The sequence below is a fragment of the Gossypium raimondii genome, chromosome 3 (assembly GCF_025698545.1).
Source record: "Gossypium raimondii isolate GPD5lz chromosome 3, ASM2569854v1, whole genome shotgun sequence".
Taxonomy (NCBI): domain Eukaryota; kingdom Viridiplantae; phylum Streptophyta; class Magnoliopsida; order Malvales; family Malvaceae; genus Gossypium; species Gossypium raimondii.
The window spans coordinates 60,262,250-60,279,711 of record NC_068567.1 but is presented as its reverse complement, the minus strand read 5'-3'; the positions used below and the strand labels follow the sequence as shown (position 1 = coordinate 60,279,711).

General features: G+C 33.0%; 2 protein-coding genes and 3 non-coding genes across 6 annotated transcripts; 2 read left to right on the top strand and 3 right to left on the bottom strand.

The window, feature by feature from the left end:
• The first annotated feature begins 3,473 nt into the window (after positions 1-3,473).
• On the top strand, positions 3,474-6,740 carry LOC105795167 (endo-1,4-beta-xylanase 5-like). Of its 2 annotated transcripts, none has more exons than XM_052628668.1 (7): positions 3,474-3,529; positions 3,642-3,688; positions 4,726-4,900; positions 5,017-5,210; positions 5,282-5,374; positions 5,441-6,232; positions 6,320-6,740. In XM_052628668.1, the coding sequence occupies exons 1-7, from the start codon at positions 3,475-3,477 to the stop codon at positions 6,665-6,667; spliced, it is 1,704 nt and encodes a 567-aa protein (XP_052484628.1). In that variant the 5' UTR covers position 3,474; the 3' UTR covers positions 6,668-6,740. The 2 variants fall into 2 exon arrangements, with proteins under 2 accessions (XP_052484628.1, XP_012480125.1); XM_012624671.2 differs by having other exon boundaries at positions 3,475-3,529; positions 5,017-5,189.
• A 2,774-nt stretch (positions 6,741-9,514) lies between these two features.
• Positions 9,515-13,130, top strand: LOC105795170 (ADP-ribosylation factor-like protein 8a). The gene is made up of 6 exons (XM_012624678.2): positions 9,515-9,686; positions 11,074-11,155; positions 11,247-11,279; positions 11,407-11,528; positions 12,492-12,653; positions 12,788-13,130. Exons 1-6 carry the CDS (start codon positions 9,649-9,651, stop codon positions 12,903-12,905), a joined length of 555 nt encoding a protein of 184 aa, XP_012480132.1. The 5' UTR covers positions 9,515-9,648; the 3' UTR covers positions 12,906-13,130.
• A 1,069-nt stretch (positions 13,131-14,199) lies between these two features.
• Positions 14,200-14,271, bottom strand: TRNAP-UGG (transfer RNA proline (anticodon UGG)). Its single transcript has one exon. It is a non-coding gene; the product is annotated as a tRNA-Pro (tRNA).
• Positions 14,272-15,141: 870 nt separating this feature from the next.
• TRNAP-AGG (transfer RNA proline (anticodon AGG)) lies at positions 15,142-15,213 on the bottom strand. Its single transcript has one exon. It is a non-coding gene; the product is annotated as a tRNA-Pro (tRNA).
• A 454-nt stretch (positions 15,214-15,667) lies between these two features.
• TRNAP-CGG (transfer RNA proline (anticodon CGG)) lies at positions 15,668-15,739 on the bottom strand. The gene has a single exon. It is a non-coding gene; the product is annotated as a tRNA-Pro (tRNA).
• Positions 15,740-17,462: the final 1,723 nt, after the last annotated feature.

The window sequence follows — 17,462 nt, the reverse complement described above, 5'->3', positions numbered from 1 at the left end:
ATGTTATGCCCAGTCTGCCATCATGAGACAGAAGATATTTTGCATGTCCTTAGGGATTACCCGATTGCTAAAGATGTCTGGAAGTACTTTGTGCAAAGGAATTGTCGATCCCAGTTTTCCTCGAGGAATCACTTAGACTAGATTAGGACAGATTTGGGGAATTTATGGTGGATGTTGGGGAATGGGGTTCCTTGGCCTACTACTCTTTTTGGTTTGTTAGTATGACACATATGGAAGAATAGTAATCTCTTTGTCTTCCAATGTTTATCTTGAAATTTTTTAAAAACTATTAAGATATCAGTAAGTTAGGCGAAATAGTACAACAACGCGACTTAAACCTAAACCACACCTAAAACGGTAAATACATTGAGTATGTAACAACACGGAAATGTAAATTTCATTTCTGTGTTGGTTGTGCACTGCATAGAAATTAATGAATGCCATTTAATTGTGTTTTCAGAGATACTTTATTTATAAAAGGACCCTTGTAGGGTTATATTCCTAGTTATGTAAGACATCTATTGCCTCACGCATTTCTATCCACTACAATGATTAGGGATAATTAACATTAATATCAACACTTAATTAATGTTAAGAACATGGAAATTTAATTTATATTCTTCACAATTAAATTAAAACATTTATAATTTCCATATCAAGAAATTAATTAATGATTTCATGCAAGTTAAGTCTCTCCATATCATCTTCAACATAAATAGAGCCACTAGGTGCTGGACCTAATCACATTTCATGAGTTGGTAAAAATATGGATATATTAATTATGTTGACGTTCATGATTTGGTTACTCACCGTTAAATTGATAATCGTAAGTCTTTTTCTGATCGGTATAATAACATATTTCGTCATCAATACTTATATATTCTATTAATTTGATTTTAATTCTAAATAATTCAATAAATTTAACCCTTCATGTTTGTAAATTCTAACAATTTAATCCTCAATCTTCCTAATCAAAGCTTTTAACTTTTAAAATAGAGGTATTCCACGTCTATAAATTTGTAAACCCCCCCCCCCAAAATCTCCAATGAAAAAGAACTATGATATATGTTTATGTTTTACATTGAACCAAATATCGTGTAGACATATGACACTTACCTTTTGGATAAGCAGTTTCTTGGTTTTGAGTTTAATGGACTTATATTTGTCTCTGATTTTAACCTTTAAATAAATATAAGTATAATACATATGGGTTAAATTTGATGTATTGATGGTATAATTTATGTATTATCGATAATTTATACAATAATACATCGTTTAATAGTTTAAAAATAAATAAATTTATAGTTACTTATTTTTATTTTGATTGATGTGTCATCGTTTGATTCATTAGTAATGGATAAAAATAAAATTATATATTGGCAATGTTCAACCGAATATAAGTAGACCTGTCCATGGGCCGGGCCGAAAATTTTTTTTGACCCGCCTCCTAGGCCCGGGCCCGGCCCGACCCGAAATATGGGCCTGAAATTTTGTCCAGGCCCGGCCCGAGAAAATATCATAAGCCCGAGCCTGACCCGGCCCGGCCCGGCCCGTTTTTAAAATAAACATTAAAAAATTGTTTTAAAAATAAAAAAATAAAAAAATAATTTTAAAAGTATTTTAAAAATAAAAAATAAAAAATATATTTATTATATTCGGGCTGGGCCGGGCCCGGGCCAAAAAAGTGGGCCTCATTTTTTTACCCAAGCCCATATTTCGGGCCTATATTTTTACCCGAACCCTCCCATATTTCGGGCGGACCGTCGGGCCGGGCCAGGCCGCCCGGCCCATGGACAGGTCTAAATATAAGTAAACATATATAGAAAAAAAATATTAAAATCATTTGATAAAAAATCCAATTACCCTTTGTGGTTCGGAAAATACCCAATCACTCTCCTATGGTTTGATGAAAAATCCTCTAACCCTTAAGATATATTTATTAAATGAGTTTGAAATAAAAAAGAACAGTTTTACCCATTTATAAATACTATAGGCTAAAATTATTATCGTGTTATTTTATATAAAATATAAATTTGTATTTAATACGGTATCAATACAATATCAATTACCATTTCGTACAGAACTCCTCATAGATGTCAACTTATTAAACGAGACTCATTTGAGCCACATGAACTGGCTCGACTCGTAGAACCTATGAAGAGAAGCTTATCTACTTAAAGCTTCAGTGGCCTAGTGAAATACTCTAATAAAACTAGAGTTACCAAGGTAAATATGATAAATCCTAAAAAGATAAGATTGTATAGAGTTTAAATTTCTCAGGACAATTAAATATAGATAGGCTCTAATCTCAATATTTGATGAAACTCAATTTGTACTGTTGATTTTGGGGGAATTCAAGTATAGATGGAGTCCTTCCTCCTCATGTGTGCATTATTTTTCTGTGAATTTTTTGTTCGTTCGTAGCTTTTTTTGTTTTTCGAGTTTGCTTCCGCTTTGCTTTGATACTTTAGAGAATTTCTTTAAGAATTCTCATCTCCCAAGTGTAGGCTGACTTAGGTAGAATTTGAACTCAATAAATCACCTAAGGTCGCACATTTGCCAGACTAAAGATCTAGTCCCGTGACAGACATATAACCTACTTAAAAGATATAATAATTATATTTTTATAATTTTTAACATTATCCATTATTTACTCTTCGTGTATAAAACTTATACACCGTGTATAAAACTTACACACGTGTATAAAACTTACACACCGTGTATAAAACTTACACACTATCAGAGTGAACTCAAAAGAAAAATAGGGTAAGAATATAATTAAAAATTTTGAGAGATCAAAGAGTAATTTTATTATGTATTAATGTATTATTTCACCAGTTGTGAAGGGATTAAATAAAAAATTCATTTGAGAGGCTAAAGTATAGTTTTACCAAACATTAGCTTTTAATTGGTTGAAATGATAAAGTTAAGATAGCCAGGACTTTGATTAAATCTCTAGATTTCAATTTATATGTATTTTCTAAATTTATAAAAATATATATAAACACCTTCAAAATAATATTTGTTATTTTATTAAATGAATGAAAATTTAATAATTTTCTAAATGAGTTGAGACCGGTCAACAGGGATATCAATTTAGAGCTAGTTTACCATCGAGGTTGAAAAGTGCTTTTGTAATTTTTGACGGTATTTACCACTACTGTCAAAAAGTGTTTTTCAGAAAATAAATAATTTAATTATCATTATTGTTTTTTTTTAAGAATGCTTACAACTACCCAAAGCCTTTATCCAACTCATAAATAGAAGGATATTATGTTCATCGCACTCGAATCCATATTTTTCTGTATTGACAACAATATTCATACCAATCAAGTTAAAAACACAATCGACTAATATTGTTAAATTTTACCTTTTTGCCTCGGGTTAAAATCCAGTTAAAAATCTAAATTTGGTAAATAAATCCTTAACCCGTGTATAAATGAGGCTAAAGATTTTGTCTGTATTGTGGAAAAGATGAAGATTGCAGAGGCCAGCGTTTTACTTGCGACATGCATTCTCCTGTTTTCAGGTTACTCTTCCTTTCTCTAAAACACTCGACAAACATGTTTTAGACAAGAAATTAAAGATGGTTAATTACTGTCTAATTAATTTTCTGTTAATCTCTTTTGGTTCCAATGCAGGACATGGCGTCTTTTCTTTCTCCTATGACTATTCTGCAACAATGGAGGCAAGTACATTATCATCTTCTACCTCTGGACTTTTCCTGTTCTGCTGCTTCTTTTTTAATGTTTTTCATTTTGGAACTTTTTGAAAGAAAAAAGAAAACTATTTTTTAATGCCGATGTGGTATCTGTTTACAGTACAAAGAAGAGATTGCATCGGAAAAATCGGCAATGATGTTGTTATTATTAGGGTTAATTGCACCAAACCTTTCAAACTATTGCCCAGATTCTATCTTGGTCCTTACTTCAAATAGTTCTAGCCATCAATTTAGATGTTAAATATTAGTTCGGATCTAACATAAAATATTTTTAAAACACATGGACTAAATTGTAAATATGTATATACTTGCCATATGGACATTATCATCAAAAAGTTTGAGCAATTTATGCTATAGGTGTGCACATGTTTGCAATTTGACCAACGTGTTTTAAATAGGAATAATGCAACATTTAATCCTAAACTTGGCAAGTTTTCTCAACTTGATCCTTGAACTTTATTTTTGTACACATTTGTCCTGAACTTGGTAAATTTTTTTTTTTCAATTTTGGTTTATGTGATGATGTGGCACTTTGAGGTCATGCCACATCATCACCTAAATTTTTTTATTAAAATTATAATTTTTAGGTGATAACATGGCACAATATTAGAGTTTCACATCATCACATTAAACAAAATTAGGAAAAGTTACCAAATTCAGGAACTAATGTGGACCAAAAAGATGTTTAGGGATCAAGTTGAGAAAAGTTACCAAATTCAAGGACTAAATATTATTTTATCCGTTTTAAATATGCTGGTGCCACAGTTGAGCTGACATTTAACTACTAAGTTGACAGTGAGGCTCACGAAATAACTTGATTAATAGGGTACTATGCTTGGAGCACTCAATTAAAATTTTTAAAGTTTAAGAACCAATTTACAATTCAGACCATATTTGGAGGATGGTCGGTGGAATTAACCCTTATTAATGTTAAGAACAATGTAATTATGATCAGTGGTTAATTATGAAACATGTCAACTGAAAACTGTATCATCGTCAACCAGTGCTTGGCAGCGCCCAAGAGAGCTCAATATGGTGGAGGGATGATTGGGTTTAATCAAAGAACAAATGGATCCACATTGTCGAGCGAATTAGGAGTTTCAAATGATGGGTTACACAATACAACACTCTCATTGAAAACTGTAAAGCTCGAGAAAGGAAATTTATATACATTTTCAGGTAAATATATATAACATGAAATGTAATTTATTGTTTTAATTGATGGATTATATTCCCAATGATTAGATTAAAGTAATTGATTTGCTTGAATGATGAAATATTATTGAAATATTCAGCTTGGGTTCAAATCAGCAATGGGAGTGAAAGTGAGACTGTAGCTGTTGCATTCAAGGCTTCTAATGGTGAATTGGTACATGGAGGTGAAACTATGGCTAAACAAGGGTGTTGGTCACTGTTAAAAGGTGGCATAGGTGCTGAATTTACAGGCGTTGTTGAGATTCTTTTGATGGTAGTTGTTTCGGTTTATTCGGTATGCGGTTCGTGTGTCGAAAAATGTCTTTTTCGGGATGAAGGGACCTTATGTTTTTTGCATGAATGCAGAGCAAAGCAATGGAGATTCGAGTCGATAATGTTTCGTTGCAGCCGTTCACAGCAAAGGAATGGAGATCCCACCAAGACAAAAGTATTGACAAGGTAATCAGGATCAATCGTGTCGTGTTTATTGCGGTTGTGTACTTAAGTTTAGTGAATTTGATTCAGGTTCGTAAGAAGAAGGTGAGTTTCAAGGTAACATATGCCAATGGAACTGCGGCTGATGGTGCTTTGATCTTGATACTTCAAACCAAGTCCGGTTTCCCATTCGGATGCGGAATGAACCATTATATCGTCACGGATGAAGCTTATCGGCAATGGTTCGCCTCGAGATTCAAGGTTACCAGTTTCACCAACGAGATGAAATGGTACAGCACTGAAAAAACACGAGGCGTAGAGAACTATACCGTTGCGGATGCAATGGTGAATTTTGCCGAACAAAATGGGATTTCCATTAGAGGTCATAATGTTTTCTGGGACAATCGTGTAATGCAGCCTAAATGGGTTAAAGAACTTCCACCAGCCGAGCTAATGAAAGCTGCAACTCGAAGGTTGAACTCGGTGGTTTCGAGATATGCAGGACGGTTAATCGGGTGGGATGTAATGAATGAGAATCTACATTTCAGATTCTTCGAGGACAAACTTGGGGAAAACGCATCTTCAATGTTCTACTCGATGGCTTACCATCTCGATCCGAGTATGACTCTTTTTATGAACGAGTACAATACAATCGAAAACAGCAAGGATCATACAGCAACTGCTTGTAAATACAAGGAGGAACTTGAGAAGATCCTTTCATTTCCTGGCAATGCAGGCTTGAAGGCAGCAATAGGATTAGAAGGCCATTTTCGTGATCCGAAACCGAACATAGCTTTCATGAGATCAGCTTTGGACATTCTAGGAACAATGGGGTTACCTATATGGCTTACGGAAGTTGATGTCGGTGGGGGACCAGATCAGGTACTGGGACCAGATCCGATTAACACAAAACATAAAATCATAAACATGTACTAATTGTCTTTTTATTTTTATTTTTTTTGTGACTAGGCACACAACTTGGAAGATATACTAAGGGAGGGCTATTCTCATCCTGCAGTCGAAGGGATTATCATTTTCGGCGGTCCGATAGCTGCCGGATTCAAGTGTATGACGCTGGCAAATTATGATTTCGAACCTACGCCTGTCGGAGAAGTTGTAGACAAGTTGATTAATGAGTGGAAATCTGGGAGGAGACAAGTTAGAACAGATAGTAGAGGAATGTCTGAAATTTTACTCTTTCATGGTGATTACAGGGTAAAAGTGAGCCATCCTTTGATTAACAGTTCAATGAGTATCAACTTTAAGGTAACGAAAGAGACAGAAAACATTACTGTCTTGCTTCAATTTGATGCTTGAATTGTTGTTATAAAGCTCAGATGATGGCTAGTAATAAAAGTCTTTTGAAGATCTGTTATAAAATTTTACTATATGATGACTTGCAAATGTAGCTATAACCATTGAGACAATTTTGGGGATAAAATCGAACATAGATACTTTGGCTATAATACTGGACTTGTTGGGAAGGTTCATAGGTAACATTTTACAGATTTATCTCCGAGCATCGAACTCCCCTACAATTGGATACCATTAGTCACTTTCATGAACCAAGAAAAAACAACCCGACAGTTGAAAGGGCAGCCATGAACGTGAGCTTGCCGATTTTGTAAGTACCCATGTTGCTTCCAGGATGCTTCCTTTTTATTTGTTTCGAGTACCCCTACCATTGTTTCTCACACTTGTTTTCACAAAAATGGTCTCTACTCTCTATAATACAACAAATTTAATAAATGCTTTCATGGGAATTTTGAACAAAGGTCCCTCAACCTACTGTAGTAAAAATATTGTTGGGGGGTTTTTGCATTAGGAGTCAAATTGTATTTCATCTCTCTACTCAAAAAATGGAAAATTAGTTCATAAGTCATTTCTGTTATTAAAAACTAGTCCTTATATGTTAGCATGAGGTACACATGGCGTGTTTTTTGATTAATTGCGCCAGTTTTTAACAGTATAGATAGATAAAATTTTTAACAGAAAGAATCGATTTGCTCTTTAATCTAATTTACAAGAACCAGTTTGCCCATTTTCTGAATAAAAGGGACAAAATGCAATTAGACTCTTCATAATACTTTCACCAACTGCCACCAATATAGTCGGGCGTTACTAAACTACCACATATATTATATTGCGGATCAATCTCATGTTTTAGGGATGAGGTGAACATCTTTGACCAATGTTGTGCTAGAAGAGAAAAAAGAAATAAAGCATCTTTAGTGACGGAAAATAGGTTAAAATATGCTATTTAGTCCTTATATTTTAAAAGTTAAAAATTCAATCATTTTATTTTTTTAATTTAAATTTTTATCGCAATCATAATCGTCGATGATAGTTTTATCAAAATTTATCAATTTAAAATATTATATCAATCATATGTCACATGATATAAAAACAACCTAATGCACGTGCCATGTCTATAAATTTTGACGAGAAATGCTAACAATGTTAGTAATTAAAACGAAAATTTTAAATAATAAAAAAAGTAAGATACTTAATTTTTTTATTTTTAAAAAATAGAAATTAAATCAAAGAATTAGCAATATATGTATAACCCACATGGTTTTGATAAAGACACCTGCTTTGATTTGTCAATTCGCAATGGCAACACTTTTAACCCAATACCCAACCGCCCAAATAATTTTCATTCTTTTATTTGTCTTATTTTCATTAAAAAATTTGTCCTAATACTCTTTCACAGACCAAACCGACCAAAAATATTTAAAATGTTAAAATATCTAATTCCACTCCTTTTTAAAAATATCTCCAAATAATTTTTTTTGTTGATTGAGTCTTAGCTCGATTGAGCTGAGTATTGATGTCAATGTAGGAGGGCGTGAATTTGAGTGCGTTGAAGCGCGTTATCCTCCTATTTATGGCTTCGGGAGAAGCTGTAGATAATTTTAAAACTTTTGTCAAAATAAATCAATATAGTCAGAACGTATGATGAGATTGTTAAAAAATTGTTTTCTTTCAAAAATAAAATTATTTTACTATTAAAATATATTGAAAATAAAAATATTATTTACGACGGATGGGATTACAAAAAGTGGGGTAAGATAGAAATTTTTTTAAAAATTATCTAGAAGCTGAAAATATACCTTGACAAAAAGAATAAATTAAAAATATATATGGTATTGTTTAACCTTAAAAGAGAAAAGATTATATGAACAAGCCCACCACGTAATTCTGAAATTTTTTTAATTTTTTAATAATTTTTTCATATCATTGATACATAATTTTAGTATTTTTTAACCTAAACTTTGAATTCCGAACTCGAATTTTAAACCCTGAACTCTAAACTTAATATTTTGGTTTAAGGTTTAGGCTTCAAGATTTGAGTTTGCTTCAAGACTTCGAACTTGGGTTCAATGTTTAGGTTCGAGTTTAGGGTTTAGGTTCAGAGTTTGAGATTTAGATTAAAAAAAATTAAAATTATGTGCTAGTGACATAGAAAAGATTATTAAAATATCATCAAATAATTAAAAAGAGATACAGAAAATCTTCTCTCTAACCTTAAAAATTAATCCAATTTAGCAACGAAAATATAAAATTTAATTTTTTCCTTTTCTTTTGAACTCATATTCCGATAAAATTGGATTTCAAAATTAATGCGATCATGAATCCTAATTGAATATAATTTTACCAGTAATAATAATAATAAAAGAGTTGGAATTGGATTGAAATTATATATTCGGATCATTATTGTTTTTTGATATTATTTATTTAATATTTTACCAAAAATATTTTACTTAAATATTCGTAATTTAAGTTTATCATCAAGTGACGTGGCTTGCTACGTATCTTTAAAAATGGAAAATATATTTAAAAGTTATCCGATAGAACCTGGAGATTGCAACTAAAAGAGCTGGATTGTAGTGTTTTAATTCGAAGAAATCACTGCCACTCATACGGCGTCGTTTTACTCCTACCCAAAAGTACTTTTGTTTTATCTTGTAACTCATAATTCAATCTCCGTATTATGCGTGAACATCACGCACCACACAGATATCGCCAAATATACAACAGAAACCTTCACGATTGGCTTAAATTCTACACTCTCCCTTTTTTGCGCGTGAAAACCAGCGAGGGAACATTCTGTTTTTTTTCGTGGTTTATTTATATATTTTTATCATTATATATTTCCCTGATTTTAAATAGCGAGGGAATTCAATCATTGTAAAAAAAAGCGAATAATTTTTATTTAATGTTCTTTTCGACGGATCTTAGCAGCTCAAAGTCGAAACCCTAATTTTCTTGAATTTTTTTCTCATTCGAAAGGAAAGATGGGATTATGGGAAGCTTTTCTCAATTGGCTTCGAAGGTAAGTTTCTCTTCCTTGTTTGGTTACTGAGAAAATATAGATTCTTTATATTTTTTTTTTCACTTTATTCGTTTCTTCCGTTTTTCTCCTTTTTTACTTTCTCGAATCCAGGAAAAAAAGCCATTTGCTCAACGATCAATATATTTTTATTGAATTTCACACATAATATTTTAATTGATTGGATTAAGCATATAGAAGTGTGGAATATCTGTCTTGTTGGTTGTTTTTGTTTATTGGATTTGAAAGTGGAATTTATTGTTTTTGTTTCTTGTTGGATTTCCTTCCCTTTAATGCAGCTATTTTTGAATGATAAAACAATGCATTCTTTTTATATGCAATGTGATAATTGCCTTTTAAGAAACTTTGTTAATTACATTATTAATATGCATAAGTTAAACATGCTTTTGTATGGCTGTGATTGTAGACTAGATTTGAAATTTTAAGCTATTGTTTAGATATTAATTGCTTGATGGCTAGTTTTAATTGATTATAGACACAGTTGCCTAGCTAGCTACAAGGTTTTGTTAACCATTGTGTTGAGGTGCTTGGTTTGGTTGCTTTTGAAAGATAGCTAGGAAAATATCTTCCTTCTTCTTTTTTTTGACATTTATGCTCTAGGTGCTTGGGTGTTTTGAATACTGGAATAACATACATGTGTCCTTTTGCTGTAATCTAAGCAAATTATGTCCATTGTAGTGTGAGTTCCAGTTTTTTGGGTATTGCAGTTGGGAAAGTGATAATTCAGCTGGTGCTGACAAGGGAGGGTTATCTTGCTGAAGTACTTGAGATAAGGATGGCTTGTCATATTGAGATTGTCTAGTTGGTGACCATAGGGGTTATGGTCTGGTATTAATGATGATATTGTTGATATGAACAATAATCAATTAGGAGAATTAGTCAATGACAGGGTTCTTGAGGATTAGTTCTTGATTGAGGCATAGCTGGTTTTACATTATATGGTTTTCTTCAACGGGATAATAAACTACTACAGCATCATTTCATTCTCCTCTGTTGTTTTTTCTTCTCTAGTCCAAATTAGCAGACTGTCAAAGATCAGTGTCTGTCATGTACTAGGAATTGTGACCTAGGGTGACAAAGGGAAGGCTTTAGTTGTTGCTGGTGGGTCTGGCAAGAGGGTTGTTTAGTTATTAATTATCTTTTTGGGAGAGGTGGGGTGTGATTGGCTGAGGCAGCCCAAAATTTATCCTGTTTCTTCTGACCATTTTACTTTTTTGCATGTTTTTATGTATATCCAGGGAACACCTTACAAGTTTATGAGAGCTCTTGATGCATGTTTCTGATTGGCCTTCCCTTTTACATACTAATCAATTATATTTGGGTTAAATTTGCCGTTGTCCTTTCTTATTTTCTTTCTCTTTTCTTGTAGTCTCTTCTTCAAGCAAGAAATGGAGCTATCGTTAATAGGCCTCCAGAATGCTGGAAAAACGTCCCTAGTTAATGTCATTGCAGTAAGTGAATATCTAGATCAGTCATAACTGTGTTTTGTTTGTTAGTATCCTATTCTTTTAGCTTGTTCTGACAACTGGACTTCTTTGTCAGACCGGTGGATATAGTGAAGATATGATACCAACGGTAAGTCATATGGGAAAGAGCCTATACCAACATTCATTCTTGAGAAGTTTGTCATTTGCACTCAATAAGTTTTTGTTTTGGTGGGTTTTGTTCCTTTTTATTTTCATGACATCTCATCTGTTTGCAGGTAGGATTTAATATGAGGAAGGTAACAAAAGGAAATGTCACTATAAAGTTATGGGATCTTGGGGGTCAACCAAGGTTTCGAAGTATGTGGGAGAGATACTGCCGTGCTGTTTCAGCTATTGTGTATGTTATTCGTACTTTCTTAGCTACCACATTTATCTTTATTGGATGACCTTGGAACCTCTTACACCGTTTAGTGTTTTTATGATATATGTGCCTTTATTCACAGAAAATTGTTCTGCATAATTATTATCATTGTTTTGAGAGTACGCTATGCATACTACATATCAAAGAATATTAGACTCTAGATTCCTAGAAACAAAAGCCGTTTGTTTGTTTTCTGACTAAAGATATTTGTCTTCCATGGATGGCATTCTATTGGAAATTACAATAAAAAGTTCCCTTTGTTGATTGATATATTTTCACATCCTAATTTCCACCTCCATCTTATTGCTGGATTTGAACTAATTTTATTTTCTTAAAAAGAAGCCTCTATGTAAACAATGTTCTTTGTCCATCTTATTATTGGGCTTGCATTAACTTTATTTCTTAAAAATAACCTCTACATAAACAATGTCCTCTGTCCATCTTATTTCTAGTGTTCAACTAAGTCTGTTCTTATATCTTGACTTCCCTTATCTGCATTTATGAACAATTGTTAGGCAGGAAAGGCAAAGTCCAAAAGTTGTAGTCATGCATGTACTGTTGTAGTGCTGGTGTAAATTTACAATATATCTGAATGTATAATTGAGGGCAATAAGAAGTAGGGAAGGATCTATATAACACAGAATTGTGGGATATGATTTGGATCTTTACATTCGACAAATATATCTTTACACACAATTGGCTGCCTCATCACTCGACACCACCCGTTCTTATAATTTCCTTTCAGCTACCGTTTGTCTTAAATTCCTACAGATTTAAGGTAGCATTTTGCTTTGTGAGACTTGCAAATTACTCATGTGGGAAGTATACATTGATATACGATATCTGTCTTATTACCTTCTGCACGTAAAGTTTTCACCAGTATGTTGTCTTCTTAATGATGTTCAACTAATTCTAACCATGATTTTCTGCAATTTACAGATATGTCGTGGACGCTGCCGATAATGATAACTTATCTGTCTCGAGAAGAGAACTCCATGACCTGTTAAGTAAACCCTCATTAAGTGGTATTCCCCTACTGGTTCTCGGAAACAAGATTGACAAATCTGAAGCCTTGTCTAAGGAGAATTTGACAGAGCAAATGTAAGTTTAGAGTTAAAAGTATGGCCGTAGCCTGACATAACCAGTTGTCAAAATTATTGCCAGCCGAAACTGTTAATGTGACCCCATTTATGTTATTAATTATTGCTTTACAATGTGAATTTTCGATAATGCAGGGGGCTGAAATCCATTACAGATAGAGAGGTTTGTTGCTATATGATCTCATGCAAGAACTCTACCAACATCGATACAGTGATCGATTGGCTGGTGAAGCATTCAAAGTCAAAGAATTGAAGCATCTTTCATCCATGGTGGTCCAATACATGACTTTGCTGTCTGCTTAACAGGGTTTCTCAATGTCTGAATGACACCATTGTCTTAATTTTCCAACTTGGTTCGAATCATAAGTATTATATATATTTGTTTGGTGGGCGAGTGAGTGAGTGAGGACATAAATTTGTTTTATCCTTTTTGTGTACAGATATTAGTGGTTTCTTACAAACGAAGGATTTCGATGCATTTTTAGTTCCATTCGTAGGCAGTCATGCATATCCCTTTTTATAGGAATATGATTTAATTTTTTTTTTAAATAATACATATTATTATATGGTATAATTTGAAATTTAGTTTTTATAGTTTACATCTTTTATTAATTTGACTTTATCTTTAAACTAATTTTTAACTCAACTTTTAAATAAGAGTTATATTTCATCATCAATTAGTCAATGAATAATTACTCTTTAAATAATCTTTTTTTTGAATACTTTCGTTATAAGTTTTGATTATATTTATTCTTTTTATACAATATTTAAAATTACTCGTAGCTTTTTCTCAACTCACACATTTTTATACATTGGTAATAATGTTCAAGTGAATTGAATTAAGATTTAATCGATAAAAAAGTAAAATTTATTAAAGTGAAAAACTTGTGGTATTTATTTTTAAAAAATATGAACTTAACCGCCAAAAGGAATGTTTCACCTTTGACACCAAAATCCATTCACTTTTCAGTCACCCTTCACATTTCGCATGACCCTTTCTCTGTCCCTCCGGTTTAGGCAAAAAGCCAGCTACGGAACTGAACGGGAAAGACACCGGAAATTTACCCTATCGAAAAACCGCGAAATCCTCAAAAACTAAACGGTAATCGCATACATGTTGCCTGGTATGCAGATGATTTTTGCTCAACCGTAAGTACAATTTCACCGATTTATTTTCAGAGTTCTATTGAAATTCTCTGATCTTTTTTTTTTTTTTTGGGAACCTGTTGGAGCCTAGGGTTAAGCTAACCTTTTATAATTTATTGATATATTATGTTAGAAACAATTTTTTTGGAACTTCGTTTTGATTGAATTTTTTCACCGATGATGAGAAGATTAGCTGTATGAAATTAGATTAAAATGTTTGCATTTAAAAAATTGCAGGTTGGTAGTTAATTGTAAGGAATTTTGTCAGGAAACAAACTAAACTGTAAATGTCATTACGTTTTCTACATTATTATACTCTTAATTGAAGTTGACTTGAGGTTGGATTATGAATTATGATCATCAATTATTACAGATTCTAAAACTTGGGGAAAAAAAACATGGGGGCATTCCGAGAATCGAACTCGGGACCTCTCGCACCCAAAGCGAGAATCATACCACTAGACCAAATGCCCGCCTTCTGCTATTTGCTGTGATCGTTAATAGTTCCTTGTTCTTATGATCAAGTTCCCGCTAAATGATGACTTGTGAACTTTTTAGACGCTAATTTAATTCTTAAAGAAAATGGTGAAAGGTGAATACGGACGGGGCAGTGAGAAGGGAAGGATGCTCGAGCTGCTGCAGGGGGTGCTATAAGGGACTGCCATGGACGATGATTGTTGGGATTCTCAAGATGCATCGGCTCATCATGCTCGGTTATGGAAGCCGAGCCGTGGGGTGCGTACAATAGAATTTCATAGTGCAGTGCTACGGTCTCAGAGGAAGATAGTCCTGCGAGGGTGGGAGGTGAAGGTACGGCATTCGTGTAGGGAGGGAAATAGATTAGCGGATGGCATGGCGGCTTTGGCCATGGGAAGACCAGTTGGGATGCAGGTATACTCCACTCCACAAGTTGGGGTACATCTTTTGCTCGCAGATACTCAATGAATGTCGACACTGAGGCTTTTAAACTTATAGTTTGCTGGTATATTGGTCAAATTGGCTGTTATCAACTGGCCATAAAATGTAATGTCCTAATAACCTCTTGTTTGTGGACTTTCTGCAAATAAGGTACTTTATCTACTTCAGCTGCTAAAGAGCCATTTGGTAATTCAACTAAGGATGCTGAAATATATCCCTCCTTGACCAGGTTTTTACACCTTTGCAGTGCTTCACCGCACTGTTTTATTCAACTAAGGATATGGTTGTCAGATTAAAAGGTAAAAAAATAAACTTTTGAAGATACAAAAAATGCACCATTTTTTACAGCTTAGAAATCCTGTAAGGAAAACAAGTGGATATGAAGTTACTGTGTTATAGGGTTATTATAAATAAAAACCAAATGGGGGGCATTCCGAGAATTGAACTCGGGACCTCTCGCACCCTAAGCGAGAATCATACCACTAGACCAAATGCCCGCTTCTGGAAGCTCGTTATTTGTTTTCACTAATTATCATAGTCTATTAACCAAGTGAGCTTCCCTTCTAGCTTTTTGTTTTCAGATTTAGGGTAAACTAAATACAAGATTTATGGATTATGTTCATATTTTTCTTACATTATAACTTAAATGCTGGCCTAATTGATCAATAAGCTAATCTTTAAACCATTTTTCAGGAAGTATTTGGACATGGTCCTGAATTGTGTGGTGTTAGTCCATTTTTCTTTTAACAGGTGATGGCAGATCTAATGTTTCCCCTGATATTACCATGATTACAGGTCAGTGGGGATATAAGCTTTGCCCAACTTCCAAAAATAGCATTATTATTACAATTTTAAAATTAGCAATTTCAATGCTTGAAAAGCAGATCATGTTGGGGTCCATAATACAAACTGTATGACAGAAACTACAAAGGGAGTAAGCAAAAAGGTTGAGGGGCATTCCGAGAATCGAACTCGGGACCTCTCGCACCCGAAGCGAGAATCATACCACTAGACCAAATGCCCACCGAGTTGCTCGTCAGCTTTCACCATTTGGTTTAGAGACACACCCTACAAATGCTAATTATTATTGATAATTGAACCTCGTGCCCTCAAAGTCCCAATATGAAACGCAATTAATAAAGGCTTTTAGAACTTAATTATAGTGGAATCGGTTAAATTATTAAATTTTTAATAGGTTTGATTGGTTTATGATTAAATTAAATAATATTATAAAATTTTAATTAAACCATAAGTTGGACTGATATTTTAGTTGGATTTAATTGATACGTACGAATTTACGGATTAATTAATTTAATTCCTATAATGAACCGATATTCTAATTGATTCATATCCAATCGATTTGGTTCGGCTCAAATAATATTACTCTATTTATGCCTGCATACTTCCCATTAGATGAAATATAATAGATATGTGAATGATTTTTATTCTAAAATTGAACCAAGTTAAAAAAATTTGTTCGATCGATTGAATATTAGTTCGATTGGCATGGTTATTGTTGTCAACGCAGGAGGATGTGAATTCGAGTGCGCTGAAGCACATTATCCTCTTATTTATGGGCTGGAAAGGACTATGGGTAATTATAGACATTATATTAAAAATAACAGATAAAATCAGAATCTATACAAAATAATTAAAAAAGGTATATATTTTGTTGGAATTTCAATTCTCAACATTGTGACTATTATTACTATTATTATTATTAGGTTGTGTGACCAATCTGTAAAAGCTGAAGCCTTTAAGTTGTATGATGAGTATCCTATACCAGATAAAAAAGAAAAGATTACATGTATCAACCACATCACTTACAGGATCATGATATCATATCATGCTCCCATTCATCATAATAATTTATTAATAGAAGTAATTAAATAAAGAAAAAAAAAGTAAAAAGATACAACAATGAATCCAGCTGGCTTTTTCATGATTAAATTCTTCTGATTCAATTTCTTTTAAGGCCCCTCACAAAGGAAAAGTTTTTTTCTTAAAAGAAAAAAAAGCTGTTGATTTACCTAAAACTTCTACATTACCATGCATGATCTTGACTAATAATTTTTCACCCTGTTCAATCTCTTGATGCTTGTACATCTTTTCGAAAAAGATTCGTTCAAAGTTGACGGACTCTTCATCTAATTGGTATTATTTTCAGATCAAGCTCGGGTTTTATCTTTCGATTCTATAAAAAGTTTGAGCAGGAGTGCCTTGTTGAATTGGGTCATTAGCTCACCCACCAAAAGGACACGAGTGCCGTGCGTTAACATTGTTAAAAGTCATTTTGTTAAATTCAAATTCATTGCAATGTCATTTTTTTAGTTTCATTGCTATTTAGTGAAAATAATAATGTTAATCTTTTTTTTCAAAGTAAAAGGACTAAATTTTCAGAAATAAAAGTACAGAGATTAAATTTCAAAATTTTAAAGAATACAAGGATGTAATGTATATTTTAACCTTTTGCAAGAACCCAAGGACATAACCAAATTTTAGGTTGTAGTCAGTACCATGTTACCTTTGACATTGATCTAACATACATTAAACAATTTTAGTTACTAAGAATTGATTGTGAATCATTGAAATTTTCATCTTCTTACCCTCACATTTTACAATTTTATTTTGGGTCCTTAATCACAATTATGAAAAAGGGAAGGATGGGGTCAATTTAAAATGAAAAATAAAGTAAAAAACAAAAAAATTACAGATTGAAATGTAAAGAAGGTGTTGCAGGAATTGC

Excerpts from the sequence above, each read along its gene's own strand:
- LOC105795167 (XM_052628668.1), top strand. The coding sequence starts at position 3,475 with ATGAAGATTGCAGAGGCCAGCGTTTTACTTGCGACATGCATTCTCCTG. Across the intron at positions 3,689-4,725 it reads ACTATTCTGCAACAATGGAG|TGCTTGGCAGCGCCCAAGAG; the intron begins GCAAGTACATTA and ends ATCGTCAACCAG. Across the intron at positions 5,375-5,440 it reads AAGACAAAAGTATTGACAAG|GTTCGTAAGAAGAAGGTGAG; the intron begins GTAATCAGGATC and ends AATTTGATTCAG.
- LOC105795170 (XM_012624678.2), top strand. The coding sequence starts at position 9,649 with ATGGGATTATGGGAAGCTTTTCTCAATTGGCTTCGAAG. Across the intron at positions 11,529-12,491 it reads CGTGCTGTTTCAGCTATTGT|ATATGTCGTGGACGCTGCCG; the intron begins GTATGTTATTCG and ends TGCAATTTACAG. Across the intron at positions 12,654-12,787 it reads GAGAATTTGACAGAGCAAAT|GGGGCTGAAATCCATTACAG; the intron begins GTAAGTTTAGAG and ends TCGATAATGCAG.